General features: G+C 37.6%; 1 protein-coding gene across 5 annotated transcripts in view; it reads right to left on the bottom strand.

Moving 5' to 3' along the window:
• pard3aa (par-3 family cell polarity regulator alpha, a) overlaps positions 1–18,732 on the bottom strand; it is a 428,925-nt gene extending 410,193 nt beyond the window's left edge. For 3 of the 5 annotated variants that reach the window (XM_015338940.2, XM_015338941.2, XM_015338944.2), the window contains exon 1: positions 18,360–18,729. In XM_015338940.2, the coding sequence (XP_015194426.2) occupies positions 18,360–18,479 (120 nt within the window). In that variant the 5' untranslated portion in view covers positions 18,480–18,729. Of the gene's footprint in view, positions 1–18,359 lie in introns of all 5 variants that reach the window. The other 2 variants (XM_015338942.2, XM_006642876.3) reach the window with 2 other exon arrangements.
• Between the last annotated feature and the right edge of the window lie 1,380 nt (positions 18,733–20,112).

The following is a 20,112-nucleotide window of genomic DNA, read 5'->3' as shown; positions in this document are numbered from 1 at the left end:
CGCACTGTTTTTGGGCCCCGCAGGTGATGAGCAACAATTTCTAACCTGGCAAGAAGTTATAACAAAATACAGTCCATTAACGATAGACCACGGTCTTGGAAACCGAGACTTGAGATACGTTGCCAAAACCAATATCTTTCCAGTTAGCGATGGAACAGCTGGCCCCACTGCATCAATCAACACATCAGCAGCCCAATTATGAGGAAGCCAGTAACCCATCGTTCTTCACAGGACAGATGACCAAAAAGGGAACCAGTGCTCACTCACTGCCCTGGCAGCAGCAACACGCAGGTGGAATTCCACACCCCTCAGCTTGAATCAAGTCTCTTTAGCGATAAATGAAAGTTTTCTGAAAGATCAACCCGATTGCATATCTGCAACACTCACCAATGTCTAAGACACACAATCATGGTCGGGGCAGCCCAACTGCACGGCACTACATTCATCAAGCCCTGGGTCCTCACTTGCTGACCTTCCTGAGGCTTATCTTAATGTGGCAACATTCCAGCAAGACAACATGTCCTTATGCCACTACCCATGAAGTTACGGAGAGGTGAGAACGTGAAACCCGTGCCATGGCTCTCCTGTTCGACAGTCTTGACCCCCTGAACGTCTGTGGGATCAGCTGGGACAACGCGTGCCAACTTGTGAGTCACACGCTTGTCCAGGCTCCAAAAGAGCAATGGGACCAAATTCCGACAGACAGCATGTGAAACCGGCTGCTAAGCACCTGTACCACTTTTACTGCTACCAACAGTCGCCACATGCTATTATAATTATAATAATAATTGCTTACACTTATATAGTGTTTTTCTGGACACTCCACTCAAAGCGCTTTATAGGTAATGGGGACTCCCTTCCACCACCACCAATGTGCAGCGCCTGCGACTTTCACTGCAGACCCGTTCATAAATGCTCACCAGTTCAATGAATTTACCGTTCATGTCTGCTCAATAAAATGTCAGGCACCTGGTACATAAAAGTCAATTTCCTGATTATACTTTTGTAAAATCGTTAAGAGTGATATGTGAGGGGCATTCTGAGAATCAAACCAAACCTATTATCTCTTCACAATAGAGACGTTCTTTCTCCTAGAATGTGAAAATTGTGTTTTTACCCCACTAGGACTGCCTGGCAAAACTCTTAACTTCATCTGAAATTCAAAACACTACATTTATCAAAGCTGTGCAGCAAACCTCAACACACTAAGCTTTCTAAGTGCCCATTGCTGTCCAACTCAGATTAACTTTTACAATGAGTATTCTCAAAATTGGCAATTTCCTGGCCTGCACACAAAGCAAACAACTTTTAATATGTTTACAGAGTGTGGCTAGCTACAAGGCTTGCAGGCATTCTTAAAGAACTCCTCTAACTGTGGGCTCATTTGTAAAGCAAGGCATAAGACAAAGCTGTGCACAGTATGTAGAGATGTCTGCCTTTAACAGTGTGCAGATATTCATAGCTGAAGGAATAGAAATAAAACTTCCATTGCACAGCTGTCTGCTGCAGGCGTCAGTACCTGTAAAAAAAGCCAACACGAGTTCCCCAGTCCCTAATGTTGGCCTCTTTATTTTGAATAATTTAAATCGAGAGATGTAGAGTTAAGATATTTTCAGCGTCATCAGTACAGTTTTTAGGGATCCTCACAATGTGGGAATCTTAACTTTGATCAAACTGCATGACCCCATGGGCATCTTATTTTCAGAAATGACAGATGCCATAGGAAGAGGCCTTCACAACTGAACTCAAACGGAACTAAAGTGCGTGACAGACTGGACAAGCAATGCTGTAGCAAGGCACTGACGCCAGCTGTTACAGGAGAACGAGAACAAGACTGCCTTCAGAGCCAGGACATCCAAGATAACCTGCTCAAAATAAGCTTTGTGATGGTGGAAACATAAGCAATTTATTTCAAGGCCGTCCTTTACTGTTAAAATATTTAGGATGTGGCATATCTGTTGTTATTGATTAGGAAAGGATCTCTTGATTCCAGGATCTTGCTATCTATAGAAAGTCGTAATACAGCACAGATGTAAATTATGAAACACAGTCTATACGCTCAAAGCTAGGTTTGACCTTTGAGGTGATTTAGCCTTTACAGCTTCCCTTTTCTGCGCAATTCAGATGGATGAAATCATTACCCGTGCAGACTTCAATTCAGCTGGCACAAGAACAATAAGAAAGAGGGAGGGGGGCAGCTGAGTATGCATACTCTTCAAAAGGATAGCAAGGGGAAATTAGTTATTAAGTGATGGGCTCTGCAGACCAAATAAGCTTTCATAAAATGCTTTGTACAGAAAGATTTTCTTCCATCAAGACATTAAGTGATCGCGAATTTATGCTTATAGTTATCAGGGATAAACAGAAATCAATACAGATTAACTCAACAGAAAACAAGGCTCTGAGCTGTGTTAACTGCTTGTCACAGATACATCACTTTCCTTGAGCTATCATCAGATCTACACAGTTTAATAAAACATGGATTACTGTTACAGAGAGCTTCATGTTAGACAACATTATTAAAGGAAGAAAAAAACGTAAATGAAGCTTCATGTCTGCAAAGAGGTTTTTAATTAATCAATGTCTAGCACTCTAACAAACTTAACCTTGGCTCAGTTGTACAAGAAGAAACCTCTTAGGCCTTTCGACTTAAAGACCTATGATGACCAGGGACCAACGCCATGAGAGAGACGCAGATCTCTTAACAAATCCAAGAGACTGAACCATAAAGTGCAAGAGATTCTGAACTAGATTCAGTGAGGTTTATAGATCCCAACAGTGCCTGTCATCATAACAAATGATACATTCTACCAAGACTAAAATGAAAAACAGATGTTGCTGTACCACAACCAATTGCGTTGGATGTTTATTTTCCTATGCCCACTTTAGTGTTGTGTGATTTGCGTGCCAGTTTCATATGACGAGAACATTTTTTTAAAATAGTGATTTTTTGTTCTTTGTATTCAATTTCATACTGAAGGAAGAAAAGAAAATGGCTGAAAAACCTAATGTTACCAAAATACACCATTTATATCATATACACTATAAGAAATGGCTTTCTTTCTTAATGTGTAGGACATTCAAAAAATCATACAAGACATAAAAAGGCTTCTAAATAGATTCTCTCATTATATAAGTTACAGTCGGACTGCTTTTGAGGAACAGAAATGTCAAGAAAAAGACTGGCTGAGATTATAAAACATCCTCAGCAAATCACACTGTTTCTTGGACTATCTAGCAGCATACTTAATGTAGGAATTCATACTTTCTATTTTTCCCTGTTTCTCTTTCATTTATTAATAGTAGTCCCAAATGTAACTGAAGTATATATGCACCAATTCATTTGCAAAGTGATCACTATATGAAAAATAGCATAGGCAAGACTACTTTTTATTCTGTAAAACTGGTTTTAACATGTCTTTTTTAATTCTCACTTTTCTTAAACTATTGATCTCGAAAAGCACTAGCTTTAGTCCAACTTATAAACAGACCAATTTCCAATTCAAAATGAATCCTGGATGATTCCTGGATACTTGAATATACCAGCTGTAAAAACATTGTTCAGTCTGTTCCAATAAAAAAAGCATTACAGTATCTGAAGAGTTTCATAAACCATCAAGCTTTATAGCCTAATGTTACCTTTCCGGGTTCCAAACGATCTCAAATCTCTTTCAAAACAAAAATTTATTTTATATAAATACTCACTCACCCTTTGCTCTCAATTTCCACTATCAAAAATGTCTAAGCATCAAAAGAAATGCATCACTATTTCTGCATGTACACGTTAAGAAAACGTATACAGGCTTCAGATATTGATAAACGTTTTTGGGGTCATTTTGACTCATTGATCATTCATGAATCAATACATGAGATGTGCTCAAGTGACTTTGTTGCAAGTGATTAATCGTTTCTAACTGTGATGCAGTCAACCATCGTTGATAATTACAAAAGAACTAAATAAACTCATTAATGAGAGTTGATTTGCCAGAGCCTGTTGAAGGTCAACCCTGGTGAAAATCAAGAAAAACACTGAACCACCTTGCCCACATATCGAGAGAGCACAGCCTTCACGCCATCAGTATACTGGACAAACTTACCAGCACTGGAGCCAGGACATCTTTAGCAATAGCAAGGTTTTGTGTTGACCATTCAGAACATGTGCCACTTTGATACAGAACCATACACTTGTTGTGTAAAACAGACCAATCATTAGGTGGGTCCAAGTGTGATGGACCAAGAATGTTTTGTCTGACTACTCTCCACAGCTGGGAAGGAGTATACAGACCAGCAAACTGGTATGTGTTTGCCCAGGTTCTGTAGGAGCAATATGAGGGAATCTCACAAGACTGCAAGTTGGTGCAGATGCATATCACAGATGTACACAGTTTGTATTGCTTCCAATGCTGGTCACATGCTATAAGCCTATGACCATTACAGAAGAGGTATTTGGTATAGTGAACGTACCCAAGTAGTGCAGGCTCAATAAAATGCCAGTGCACATGGTACCAAAAAAAGATGTTCCTGTTAATAATTGTAAATTTGTGGTATTAACCTGTAAATGATAATGCAATTTATATAATGAATACACTCCAGAGTGTTATAATGAAATAATATATGACAACAAATATTCTTTCACAGTCACCATCATTTCTAGTCCTTAAGCAAAAACAACTTGGGGGAAAAAAACAAAGTTCCAATCAATAATGTGAAAGGATGTCTTATCATCAGTGCACAATAGCACTTCATGCACATGAACAGGTTTTCATGCAATGAGAGACACAGTGGTAGGTACTGTATGCCCTTCAATTGTTCTGCCCAAATCACCAGAAATTACAGAACTCAGTTCTAATGCACTAAATATTTTTAATTGGAGTTGCAAAACATTTGCATATTGCATCTCTACCTGAACATGAAATGTTTGTGCCTGTCAAAAATTAGCCAGCAGAAAAGAAAAGAGTTCATTGCATTCAGCACCACGCCAACGAACCACACCAACAGGTGCCTTTAGGCGCTGGTGTAGAAGAACTTCGTGCTCCAGCGGTCTGAAGTGTGTGCGCCGGCTTCCCTCGCCAACCCAGGGACTCGCTCATACACGCTTCCCTTATGAAATCCCGCTCTTCCCAAACATGGGAAAGCCTTCCTCAAACACGGTTCTGCCCACAGGAACTTTTTAGAACACATGTAGCTTCTTCCCCAACTCAAGACTACTCTGCATCGCCATCTTCGCACCCTCTCACACCTCCCCCGCGCAACACGCCTCTCACTGTTCAGCTACATATTTTTCCACTTTCGCTTGTGCACGTAATGGCTGTGCTCTCTTAACTACATTCAATTCCCTTGATATTTTTAGGTCTAAAGATTCAAGGTAAATTACATTTCATTTTACTATTTATTAGTTCTTCCTTTTGTAAGATGACCTATAATTCACCTAGTCCCATTTAAAGCAGAAACCTGGACATTATATTAGCCATTAAGGAGTAAAACATAGAATGTAATGCCCAATTTCTATACACCCCAGTATTTTTTACCAGTTGCAGTTTCACCAGCCTTAGGAGTTTTCAGAAGTATCCCCCCCCTGCAGTTGGTGAAGGAAACTTGTGCATAAATTATCTATGGAACATTAATGCTGCAATACAAGTCATTTTTAAAAGGACAAATTGATGGGGTTTTTTTAATTCAATATAATTTAACAATTTATTTCTAATAAACGACCACAAACTGGACACAGTTCCACAAAAGTACAACCGAAGGTTGGAACTAATTGTACAGAAATGGTTTCTAGACATTCCATGGTCAGAGATGCCCCTTCCTTATAGCTGTCGACATATCAATACATACCAAACTGCAAGCTTCTAAAAAGCCCAAGAACAAACTGCATAGCCAGGTAAGAAACAATCGCTGCTACACCATTTCCCCTGACAGACACGGACAGTACCAGAATGTCACCATGGGCCCCACCAATTCTCCCATTTCTGACCGTGTGTGGAGTCAAGAGCACGCCGGTATCATGCCAATAGCACACAGTTCTTCCAAAGAACTCCATCACTTCACTGAGACAACAGGAGAAGTTATGACTGGGCCACAGGAATGGCCAATGAGGGAAAAATGTTGCATAACAAATCTAGGCAAAAGAGAGCAAGAACATGGATATACTATTTGATTAGGATATACAACCAGAGCTGAACTGAACGGGAGTTCCCTTCCTATGACTCTCATACTATAATCCATTTCATGAGGAATCAGGCTTACGATGAGATCAGATGTTTTCCACTAATCCACTGACCTTCACCTTGTCTTCCAGATTGACGCTCATACACTGTAGCTGGGGGAAAAAAAATCACTGATTCTAAGGACTGCAAAGATGAAATACACATTTAAGAAGATCTGATACGTTTTCAGGAAAAAGCACCTTATTTTCAGGATGTTAACATTTCCCCATCACGTGTAACAAGATACTACAGGACAAGGCCTTGAAAAAATGAGAGGCTCTGGGTCTTGTTTAGTCAATGCCTTCTTTATTTGTAATTTAGGCTGTTTAAAAGCAAATCCTGATATACCTTTAGTAACTCCTGCACAGCACTACAACTGTAATGAATCCTAGGTTTTAAACTTTCACCTTCTGAAATGCGTGCCAGGGTTATGCTGCAAGGCTGTTTCTGTGGAACACAATGAATTTTTAACTTGTGTAATTGTATATTAATGGAGCGCTAAGCAACATCCCCAAGCATAATTAAATTTACAGTCTTGCCTTCAAGGGTATTTAAATTGTTTCTGGCTGGCCAAATTATTCTTTCAGTTAAACGATTTCAATAAAGACTTGAAACGCACTTTTATTCCACGGGGCACAGAAGGGGAGATGAAAATGAGAATTTTGCATCATGAATAAACAAACTGCACTGCAAATGGGGCAACTGATGTCATGCCTTATGAGACTGTAAATGCCAACGACAAAAAAAATGAAAAAAAAAAAACGATCTGCCACTCCACTCCAAGTCAAATCCGATTCGTACTCTTCAGACATGGCACAGGTCTGACATTTTACCTTCTCTCCCGAACCTCCATCAAACTGTTTTGGTATTATTTTTTGTAAACAGGGTTTCATAAAATAAGAGACAGAAATTATGAGTTGGTTTGGCAGTCAGCACCATCAAAGAAGCCTGCATCACCCTGGGTCTTTCAGACAGTCTGCAATTCACTGCTTCAGCTGTTTTTGCCCGAGGGCAACCGTTAGTTCCATAATGCACTCTTTATTGCCCTTTAGAGATCTATACTAAATTACAGTAACATGGTCCCAAACGTACATTTCTTTGAGTGTCAGTAATGCCTGTTCTTTTCCACTCACTTTGCACCGCAGGGCAGCAATGTGAAGCAGTAGTAATCACTTTAGACTTTGTACCTTTGAACAAGGTACTTCTCTTAAACTGCTCCAGTATATACTGTGCGGTATGAATGAGTACTCTCTAGTACATTGCAACAATTGAGAATGTGCCCTTCAATGCCTTAAAATGCTTCAGTCAACAAATTCTCAAAAAAAATCTATTTCAGCACAGGGTAGTAACTCTACTCTTGAGTACGTTACTCAAGGCAACCATTAAGCAACGATGTGCAGGTTTAATGTCCAAAAGGCCATCTACAAACAAAAGTAAACCTACACTTGAACCTAAACTTCACTGAATATGTTCTCCACTGTAGAAAGAGAAATGTGACTTTACAACTGAAAACGGCAGGCACTTTTTCACAAAAAGGAATGTGGGAGCATCCAACACGCTACCAAGCCATGTTGTTGAAGCCAATATCCTAGCTTCATGCAAGATTCAGTTGGATGAGAAGCTTGGATCACCTAGCTGGTAACTACTAAAACAGGCTAGACAGGCCTAATGTCCTCCTCTCGTCTGTAACCATTCTTCAAGTACATCTTAGTCTGTAGTAAAGAGCTGGCAGTTAAGAACCTAAACAACTACAGAAACAAAACCAAAAGCCACAATGAGTACAATAAAACTGAACAGAGGTTTTAGAAAAGCTAAAAATATTAAAAAATCATTTTTCATTGAGAGGTTTCGCCATAAAGGGGCATGCACACATATTGAAGGACAAGCTTAAGAAAGATCAGTCAAAGTCCCTTTTTGGTAGCATAAAGGAACCCCACTGTGTCTATAATGAATAACAGAGCAGCCATATTTATCAGAGTGGAGACTTTTCCTATGCTTCTGTCTGTATTAAGCAGCACAGTTTAAAACAGCAACATATGTAACATGGTTCATGTTACACTTATGCTGGAGTTGTACTATTACTGTATATTATGCCATTTTCAGCACTTGCAATATGATAGTTTAAAGAGAACAAATCCTGGTCCAAAGACCAATGGTGAAAATATAGTTAGCCATAACATGTACGCATTGTTCTGTACAGTTTCTCTTTCCTTCTCAAACTTTTTTGACTTTTCTTTTTGCATTTTTCCATTGCAGTTAATTCACTTAACAAGGAAAATAAAGAGCAAAAAAAATGAATTATCCAACTCAATTTTTTAGATGGAAGGTACTATGTAAACAGATAAAATCCATGTAGCCATCTAAAGATCTATATTTAATGATATTATATTTTAACTTTTGTTTTAATCTAGTTATTCCAGTTGCTTAGACAAGTATCTTTTTATCCTTTCACACAAAACAAGATTAAAATAACTTCTTTCAGTACCTATTAAATAAATTAAAGCAGTTAGACTTAATTTTGTCCTGCCACATGGTGCAATATACAGATAAGGCACACATTCAAAACTAAGAGTTTATGCAGCTGGTTAAAAAAAAGATGGAAATCAGTAGGGCTATCGCGTTTTAGTTTCAGACAGGGAGTCCATTCACAACAATTTTGTCAAAACATCAACTCCAATTCCAAAGTTACAAGCCAAAATACAATTTATTTTCCCTTCATAATTCATTCCATAGTAATTACAGAGGAAGTTGTGAGTAGACCAAAACCAGTACTAAAACACCCACTCTAAATCTGAACTCTGCCAATTACATCTGTTTGACCTCAGACTTTGATCTTGGGCACAACTGCGCCGCTACCCAAGCAAAGCAGTCGAGATTGTGACGTCTGCACCATCTAAACAAAAAACATTTTTTCAAAGAATTTTCCTTCTGTTCAATTGTTAAACTGAGCAGCACTCGACAAATTGATTCATTGGATCTTTTCATCATTAAATGTGAGCAAAAACACGGTTGAACATAATTAAAATTCAAACAAACATTAACATTTTTTTTCAAGCACATTAATTTGAATCTGTTTAGATTAACGTCATTATTCTGCATGTACAACCAGTACTGTAATCAGTACCTTGTTATGATGCATGGAACAAGCTTCCATTTAGGAATAACTGTAAGCATCTTGCATGCAAGGATTTTGCTTTCTTTGAAAAATAAAACATTAAATAAAGGACTTGCACTGCAATTTCTAACTACTGATTCACCAAATTCAAAGGGATTAAAAATATATACTGGAAGAATGGACATCAGGCCTTTTCTGGGGAAAATAAATGTTTTTGTTGCTTCCAGTTATATCACATCATGTAGAGGGAGGACAGTCACTTACTTAAGGATATAATAATTCCACAGGTCTGCTCTACACTCAAGAGCAAAACCACAAATGGTGCCACAAAATGAAAGGTGTCAGGAACAGGTTATTCCAATTTTGAATTATGGTAATAGTACATTGTCTTATACATAATATTTCTAGCATGTCTATGTCTCTTCTGTGCAAAACAAAATAATCCGTAGGATGTATTCGTGAGCTATCACCCTTGTCATTAACATCAATTACCATGCTACCATCACAGCAGCTCATATTCAGAGCTACAAATTGCAAAACATATATATGATACAGGGTAGAATGGTATAAACAGTAAGAATTCAGCATAATGCAACCATAAAGAACACCACAGAGGACTGCAGTTAGGCTGGAGGAACACCTCTATGCCTAAAGGGACATTTTGACCAGGAGGTGTTGAAAAGGAGCCAGAAAGCTTTCCATTTGAACCAATGATCGGAATTTTTGAGGACAGAAAGAAAACTAAATATCAAGATGATTCAAAGAAATCACTCAAAATTGAAGCCTGATTATGTCTGTAAGTTTCCAAGCATCAATGCATTTTTGAAATTGAGAAATTGAGGTCTGTTCAGACTGAAAGGACAGAGCAGAACTAATGCTAACTAATTAGTCTCCAAAACTGAAATGCAAATTTTAACTGCCATGAACAAGCCAGGTTCAACAAAAATGCTAAAACAGGTGTTATGTTCCTCCTTATGGCAACAAAGTCTTTAATAGAAAATTAAACTTGATGTGCTTTACATCCTCTTTATACGGCAATCCTTGGAACATGCATGAAGATTAACAATTTTATTTGTGGTTTTCCATTTCTTTTTAAATACTGGAATGTAGTCTACTTGCCATATAAATGTAAGAAAATGTATCAATGGATGGATGATTCTATTTAGCATGCAGGAATCATTTTCAAGAAAATCAAGTGGGAACTTAAAATAATATTAAAACACAACCAACACAACAAACATTTTTAACTGAAATAAATTTAAAGCACTTTGGTTCCAAAACTGCTACAGATCATTATTCCTCTATCTGAAACCTTCTCAAGAGCTGTGAACTCAGAACACGTCCCTAGCATTCTGGCACACAACAAATACAATTTGTCTTCATGAAGAAATGCACAATAAGTAAAGGCTGGTATACAACTGTCTTCTTCAAGTCTGCCTGGATATAGCGTTTCAGTGCTAAAGGGGATCTGGACTGCAGACATCCAAGCATCTCAGCTACATTCAAGGGAGAATGTCACAAATGAATAATAAAGTGTCAGGTTTCACCTCCTACTACTGAAACAAAAAAACAAAAAACAAAAAAAATCTTATCTTGACTTTTATGCAATAGCTGAGTTCATTAGTTAAGCATTCATAAGAATAGTTTATAAGTTTATAAAGACTGTTTATAAAATAGCCTTGTCAAGGAGAGATTCTGTCGCTGGTGACACTATACAGAGGGCAGTTTTTTTCTGACCTATCACTATTACTTATGTGTTTTTCTTTAGGCTAGGCACATTTCAGAACTCTAAAACAAAGGTATACAAGCACAGAAGTTCTCAAAGTTGATAAGACAAAGTAGCTTTTATGCTCCCACATGGAACTGTTTTTGTCTTCCCCATATATATTATTGAATGCAACCTTTTTTCTAGATTTTAGATTCTGTTGCATGTAAGAAACTGTTTTGCTCATTATTTATTCATTGAGCAGACAGCACTGCACGCAGATGCGTCCCACACTCATATGCAAAGGGACCAAAGGCATTTCGTGGCCTGTATTATAGCGAATTGAAAATTAATAATTAAAGTGCCACCCCATCAAAAGCAGCATTTTGTAGTAACTAATTTTCCAGTATCTAACACTGAATGTCTTTTGACACAACAGAATGACAATTCTGCATTACAATAATGCCACATTAGCATAATTCTACACAGAATAGCACTCAAAGTCAAATGTTCAGAGCTGAAATTTAATGTTTTGTGTGGCTGGGTAACTTATGTGTCTGTAAAGGCTGAAGTAATATCAAAAGCAAACATGATATAAAAACAAAACTTAAGGCAACATAAAACTAAGGGCAATTTAAAACTGTGTGCAGGATAAAAAGAGAATCAGGCATTGAAAATCTTTAAAGTTTGCCTCATTTTATAGTTAGAAGGTCCATTTTGCTCTTCGCTGTATTGTGGAATAATGCTTAATGTTTTGTCAATTTTATTGAAGAGTATTAGACTGATTTCAAATAAAGTACTGCAGAGCAAAATCATTCTTAAGGCATATGTTTAAAAAAAGCGTACTAATGCTTTATGGAAGAAGCTTTGCTTTGTCAGAAAGAAACACTTTTGTCTTTCAATGTACTATTCAAGAGACCCAAACACCAAATAACTCCAGTTCCACACAGGTGCATATATAATCCTAATTCACACTTGAATTTGTAGGCAGGATATCTAAGTTTTAGGATTTATCTGACAAAGACAGCTCTTATGTTAGCTGACCTTAAAATGTTGTACAAAAATATTTTCCACAACACAATACAGATCCCCACAATAAACACTGTAGATGCTTTGCGTTATCCCTTGAAACGGAAACAAAGAGTTACAAAGAAAGGAAGATATTTGGTCCCACCAGGGATCAAAACAGGCAGGAGGCCACTACCTGTTTGGTAGTTAATACCTCATTCCATCCTCACAAAAGCTTCTGCATAATTGAGAGAATGGCTGTGTTTTCTGTGCGAATGGTTATGAAGGCCACTCCGTTGACTGTCAAAGTCTTTGAGAGTTTTGAATATCTGAATCAGGCCCCTCATAATGACAAAAATTGAAGTACAAAACTGGCGATATACTACAAACTAGGATCAAGTCGCTGGAGGTGGTGAAGCCAGGAGATACTTCCCTTTATATACTGTGAGTTTCAGTCTGTAGGGGAGTACATTTTAAAAAGGGGTAAACTCCAATTACAGAAAAAAACAATTTCAAGAATTGAAAAGAATACCTTTAACCCTCATAGGGGGAGAGGGGGGATCTTTTTAGACCTAATAAATCCATGTCAGTGTAGTTCTTTTAGGAGCAGCCTTTTGTAACTGTATGTAAAACCCAGCCATAATTAGGAGCGTGCCTGAAGGACCTAGGTATCAGCCAAGCTGACTGCCAGGTTTATAAATTTAAAACGTAGGTTTAAATTTATTTTCCCCACTTTTAAGAAGGCCAAAGGTTTAGAGTCAAGAAAAACCTTAAAGATTGAGGTTACATACTTATCGAATAAAAGATAAATTTAATTATCTTTTAATAATTCTATTATTAATTCAGCAAAGTTATACATTTAATCTTTTTCAAATACTTGGATGTACTCGCATGAATGGAACAAAATTAGAAAAATTTAAGATGGGCCCAAAAAAAAAAATCAATAGGTGCATATCCATTTTGCAGCTATAATGACTATCGATAAAACTCTCGTTTTCCCCCACAGTCGTGTAGGTTTTTTTATAGATCACAAGGCTAATCAGCTCTTATTTAGCTCTGATTCAGCACATCGAGACAAAGACTCCTTATGAGTTTGACAGGAGCTGGCAACCTCCAGAGAGAAAACCTTAGGGCTGATATTAAGTCAATCAATTTAGAAGCCACCCCAGTTCTGCTGAACTAGTCGAAAAGCATGCATGGTGCAAACAGTATACATTTAATCAAGGCTTTCTAGATGTAATCTTTCCTGTCGCTCAGAATCTTAAACTGGAGGTCAAAAACTGGTCTAGGAGCACTTATTAACCTTGGCAGGGAAGTCTGATGAAGAATTTACCACCCTGAGTTTCAAACATAGAAGAAGAGTTTCACATGAATAACTTATTTTAGCCGTCACCCATTCATTACCAGAAAACTGCTTAAGGCTCTTCTGCAACTCTTACCTTCCCTGCAGCACAAAACACGAGGTGGGATAATGTACACACGCAGTCCGGAAAATCAAATATGCATGTCTTTTGGGAATGGGCAGAAAATGGGGCAGCTGGTGACAACCCACACTTACACGGGGAGAACATACCAGACATGAACCCATGACCCACTATGAGAATGCCATCATTATCATGCTTAATAATATTTTTTTTAGCATTTTATTGTTACTACTTACTCCACTTCCACTGATAAGACGTTAGCTAGCTAAATGGACAAGTTTAAACAGTCTTCTGAAATTAAACAACACCTGAAGAAGGTTCCACAGCCGAAACATTGTCTAACCTTTTTCCTTCAGCATGGAAGGAACCTTTACTTGTTCCTTTGCAGTCTTCTGAAATGCTTTCGATCTCTGATAAAGCAAGTCCCAATCATCCATTTTCTAACAGCTTCATCCAATTCAGTAAAGCAAGAGCCTTTATTGTTAAAAGTTCAACTTGACAGAATCCAATGGCTTTGATGACGTTGAATGATGATGACAGCATTCCAGAAAATGCAGAGGGTCATGGGATTAGATGACCAATTAGTAATCAAATTTTAAGACCCATAGCCAATCTGAGATAACCATGGGCTTTTAGGATCATTTACATTCTAGGAACTTACACGGTCCAATCAAGTTGTATGTATGTACCTTTCCCCAGAGAAAAAACGCTACAGGTTACAGCTTCTTTGTATATTATTTTGACATCGACTAACCTTTTTGTTCAGAACGTCTTAGTTTCATCAAAGCAATGTGAGAGTTTCCTACAGGATCAGAGTGGTAGGATTCTCCTAGTTACTCTCTCCAAAGGGTTAAGAAAAGGCAGACCCCATGGCTTCCATTACAACGTTAATACACCCCTGGTACTACATTGCAGGTTCAGAATGAAAATTCTTGGCTCTTTTCAAAACACACAAGGAAATGCCTTATGTATGAGGTCTGAATGTATGGTTTACTTGACTGTCATTTCTTAGGAATTCACCAAGTAATTTTTGCACAATTTTCCAAGCAAATACTTCTTCCAAAAGCAATGCAAGCTTCTGGCAATACCATCTTTAGCTCTGATACAGTATCTGGAACCCAGAAAAGGATTTAAGGACAAGTCTGCAATATAAATAATTTCACAAGTCTGTAACTGCTGAAAATTGCATGTTACATGCATTAAACATTAAATCATTCTGTAGTCATTTATTATAGTTATACAGTAAATAAAAAAACGTATTTGACATCTCCTTCCTCTAATTGAAAATCTCTCAATGTAAGCACTGTCAATAGATTATCCCAATAACTCTGGCAGTGAATCTCTGATTAAAATAAAAGTCAATTTTAGTTCTTAGATATGTGAACTTATGATTGAATGTTCAGGTTCACAACTTAACCCTGAACACATTGTGTTCCTATCTTTAATAGTAAAATGTATGAATCAAGTACTTGGTGAAACAGAAATTTGAATTGTGTTTGCACATGGAAGTACATAAAATCTACTATAACAGTCAAGTCCAATAATTTTGCAGCATTGTGATATAATTGGATGCTGCTTATAGTGTAGTTTCCTTGCACTGTTTTTCATGCTTTTTAATTTTGTGTATTTATAAAATATAGCTACTTTGATGCAAGACAAAGTTCAGAGAAATCAGACAAAGTACTATGATTTAATTAACTCAAAAGCACAAAAGGTTTTTTAGACAGGAAGGCTTGGTGAATTCTATAACCATATTACAATTTTTAGTTTAAAAAGTCACACAACTACATGAATGGCCTATTCAGTAATAATCGTAGTCCATATAATTTAACAATAAATATTACTGTCTCTATAAGGACCTGCATTCAGGTAGTGCATCTGAGGCAAAGATTCAACTATCAAGCCTAAGTAGCTTTCAAAACAACTACAGATCAGAAGAAGGATATAAAAACACTGGAAAAACTCTTAATATCTCTTTGAGCACGGTGAAGTCATTCATTAAGAAGTGACAAATACACAGTACTCTGCCCCAGGCTTCCTGTCCAAACTGAGTCAAACAACAGCACCTTTGAAAGAGCTACAGAGTTCAATGACTGAGACAGCAGAAAATGTCAATGTGTCAACAACCTCCTAGTCACTCCACAAAGCTGGTCTTTAGGGCAAAGTGGCAACCCATCTCAAGTCATGGGGTGTACAACAAAGTGTTTAAGTAATATTGCAAACACGAGGCAAAAGGTTTTGTGGTCGGACAAGGTAAAATATAGGCTCTTTGTTCTAAATGCAAAAGCTCTACACATGGCATGAATCCAGCACAGGATGTCACCCAGTCAGCACCGTTTCTACTGTAAGGCATGGTGGTGGCAGCATTATGATATGGGGGGGCTGTTTCTCATCAGTAGGGCCTGGGAACCTGTCAAGATTTTGTTTTTGCGGGTTTTATTGACAAAACGTCTTTCACTCATAGACAAGTTCAGTAGGTGAATACTTCAGCATGGCACAGTATGTGGCTGGAACTTGCATCGGAGACTCAAGTTCTTGAGTTATGAAATGTGATGTAACCAACACAACCCAGTGCTCTGCAAATTTCCCTCAGTGCCTTCCTACTCGTTTGTTTTCTTTGGCGGTGCATATTGAAAAGGCAATGCTTCAAGCATCTCTTTCCCTGGAAACCTGATTCTAAATGCTTTAATGAAAATCCCCGCCATTAAAGCTAAAACGAGAAAGAATCAACAATGTCCAAATTCAAATACTTGAAAAAAATGTATTGCCACCTTTCTTAACCAAGGAGATTGATTCTGTATTACTGCAGCATGGATGTCCAAGTGTTGTTAGGAGATGGAAAAGTATGTTTCTATAGTCACCTCCCTTCATTACCTCAAGGTTTTGTGACAAAAACCTTTATTACTTAAATACACACATTTCTCCTTCTGACATAACTACTGTATTTTAAACTGATATAAATGATCAAACACTTCAGTACTCTAATAGGAAGGTGTCGCTTTACAGGAGACAGAAATGTTTAAACAACTGGCAAATGAAATTCAGAACTGCAACAGGCTTTCCTAATCCTAAAGACAGGTAAAAGCTTCCATTCATGAGGTTCAAACAGGGTAAAATTGTTTGAAACCTCTTTGAAATTAATCGGCTTGAATTTCTTTACGGCTATTTTACAAGCTCCCAACCCTCTGAAATGTTTCAATAATAATGTTGCGAGGGTGTACAGTAACTGAAACCGCTTTGTAGCTGTGATAGGGCAGTTACTCCGATACTCGAAAGTACTTTTAAACAGTAACTAGACTTCAGTCTCTGCCTCTTGAAGCTTATAACCACTAGCAGTTTAAGTGCTGCTTTTTTCTTGTTAGCTAAAACAAATATCATGAATTGTTTACAACGGATCTGTTAACTTCCTAAAGAAAATGACTCGCTATATTAAAAAAGACCTACTTTGTAAAATATTCTTCACAGAAAAACAAACGCTCCAAATGATGCTCTGTGGTTAAACACTGTTCTGAATGGGTATTGTAAAGTAGAAGATACTGCTAGAAAACAAGTGCACTTTCAAAATGTTACTCTTCACTTTACATACCAGAATTGTCTGAAAAAATTATATCATTCAGCAGGGTGATGTTTTATCATATTTGGATGTACTACAACAAGGAAGATACCGGTATTAAGAATTTGCTACACAACTAAGCGATATAATATGAAGTAGTGCTTTGGAAATCCATGTGTGTGTGACATAAACCAAACTGTAGGTATTTAGCCGATAGCCGACTGCTACTTGTAATAACTTCCCCATGAAACTCATTGCTGTCCCGATGTTATGTCGCCAGAAACAGCACACTGGAGTGTTACGTGATCGCACCAGTAGACATATTTTAAAAAAAACTAAAATAAGGAATTCAGAACAAATCACTGCTACTTATTCCCCCCTCTGCAACCTTACAAACCTGGGCGAACAATGATAAATGGCAGGGTTTTGGAGTCGCAATTCAGTGTCTGTGTAACTCAGTATTCCTGGAATACTAACCAGTGTCTTTACAGATGCAGTTTCCCTCCCTATCCTCCAGGGCCTGGTGTATTCAGGAAGCCTGGGGCTGGATTTGAAGCTTTTTAGCTTGTTTTGTTTTTATCTATTCCACATGAAGTATTCCCAACTTAAACCATAAAAATAGTGTGAGCATTAAAACGTATTTATTTCTGCGCATTTCGTTTTCAAAACATATGTGCAAATACACGCACCCTTTGATTTCGGCTGGTCCCTAACCAATCTACCTCCACTGTAAACTGCGCTTGAACAAAGCGATAAATAAGCTCACTGCATTTAAAAATATATTGACCATGAATAAAGTACTCGCGGTCGTATTAGGAAACTGATTTTTGCCAAATAAAACCACGTAACCAGCTTAAAGTTTGAAATCTGCAATTTGAAGGTTTACCAGTAATAGACAACGTTCAAACATGGCTTTTAAAAAGTATTAAATTAACGGTAGCTTTCAGAAAAATCTAAATCGTTGCTTAAAATACATTTTACCAAACTCGCCAGTGCGCCAATCAAAGAAAAACTGTCCCTTTAAATAACGTTCAAGTAAGGAACTTTTGCGGGTTTACAACAGCCGGGTCCCGCCGCACTTAAAACACAAAAAAAATATACAAAACTGTTAAATCTGACTACTACGCTACAACCCAGACTAACCCTGAAGTCGCTTCTTTCTCAATCAGCGCCCGTCTATCTCTACAAATTAATCAATAGACCTTTAGGATTTCCCTTCCTTCTCTTTTTTCTCCCAGAAAAGCGCCATATTGAGCTTGCCGCACCATTCCTTGGGTTACAACATTGTTTCCAATGGGGAATTTTTTAAAGCACCAAAGCACAATACGAAGTAAAGAAAACTTACCTTCGCAATAGCTTTTTTGTATCTCATCACGGCTTGTTGAATAAGGCTGTGAACTTTAATATTTCCATCGCCACACGGAACCACCACCCTGGTCCTTCCAAAACACACTGTCACTTTCATAGTTACCGATATTTTCCACAAATCCCAAATCCAGAAGAAAAATAAAGGTGTAGTTTTCGTATGTAAAACCCTCCTTGGGACGTATTTCCTTTGGACTTGCAAAAAGTAGATCCAAAAGAGAGAGAAACGCGAAGCTTTTCACCTTTTCTCCATGGTCGCTTTTTTAAGATGTGTGTTTCTGACCACCTGTTTAATGTTTCTGCGATCCTACTCTGATGTGCTGGCTAAACTGAAGCAGAAAAGAACTGAACTGGGAAACCATCTCCCCACCCTGGTCACTGCGAGTATTGAAGCTCTTGAAACTTCACAAGCAACCTCATTTCACATACTGTATACTGTAAGTCTCGGGAGTGTCGTTGCCCCCTCCTCTTTAATAAAGATGATAGGTAAAATATGTTATCAGTTTATACACAAGTACAGAACTCAAGTGGCTTATAAACTATATTTGCTCTTAAAACTGTGATTACTATGCTAAGCATCCCTTTAAAACTGTTGATATATCACTCCAAATGAGTTAATCAGCTAACACGAAAATGCAATCTTTTTGTACACTTAATGCCGATTATTATTTGGATTTAACTAATCTAATTTCTTAATTTATGTATATGTAACTAAAACTTGTTTTGTTTAGCTTTAAACCAACTGAGCAGACATGAACAGAACATTTTTAGTTTTCTGACGTGAACATAGCCCGTTGAATATATCTGCATAAAAGTAATGCAATAAGCCACTAAAGCTGTTACACTGTAGCTTACCGCGAAATATTATCATTTATCAGGACTGCAAAGTCTGCGAGTCGCGTTGGGTTACAATGTACTGTATAACGCTTGAAAACCTAAAAGCTAGCGCAAGGAACTGTTTTTTAACTGTCACAGATGTACATTATTAATTATTATTATTATTATTATTATTATTATTATTATTGAGCGCAGATGTCTTGTTCTACACGGAGCAGCGGTTGGCGTATTAGTATTAACCTATTGGCGACAAACCTGTTCGAGCAGAGGAAATGGTGGACAACTATCAATTTTTTGTTCAGCAAGTTAAAATTAGGTCTCTCTGTGCAACAGCAGACCCACCAACATATAATAAACAGTTTTTTTTTTCAGCACAGGCTTTCAGTCTCAATTTGGTAAAAACATTATATGGAAATGCAATTGATATTCATCAATCTCAATCACGCCAGCGGTTGCATTCCTGGTTTTTGAGGGCCGCTAGTTTCCTTCCACCTGACACTTCACGTGCTTAATTGAGTTAATTAGCGACTACATCACTGGATATGCTTACGAAAGTAGTCATTTTTTAAACAAGTTTTAAACACACAAAAGCTTTCCACAACCTCAGCCCTCGAGGGGCAGTATTGCTCATTACGAATACAAACGTGCAAAACTAATCGATGTCAAAACGCACACACAGCGCCAAACCTACAGTAACTAGCAGCTATTTAACTGTTCATCGTTTTCACGCATAGTCGTTTTTGACCAGACTGAATCCCTGCACCCCTGTGGATTCAGTCTCTGGGGAAATCAATTGGGTAAAAGTATTTACAAAACTTAAATAATATGATTTTTAAAATCTGTTTCTTTGATAAAGCAATCGTAAAGTATATTTAAAAACTCTAGATAACCCAACA

This window comes from Lepisosteus oculatus, chromosome 6 (genome assembly GCF_040954835.1).
Source record: "Lepisosteus oculatus isolate fLepOcu1 chromosome 6, fLepOcu1.hap2, whole genome shotgun sequence".
NCBI classification, from domain to species: domain Eukaryota; kingdom Metazoa; phylum Chordata; class Actinopteri; order Semionotiformes; family Lepisosteidae; genus Lepisosteus; species Lepisosteus oculatus.
Note: the sequence above shows the minus strand (reverse complement) of the source record. Positions and strands in the feature narration are given on the sequence as shown.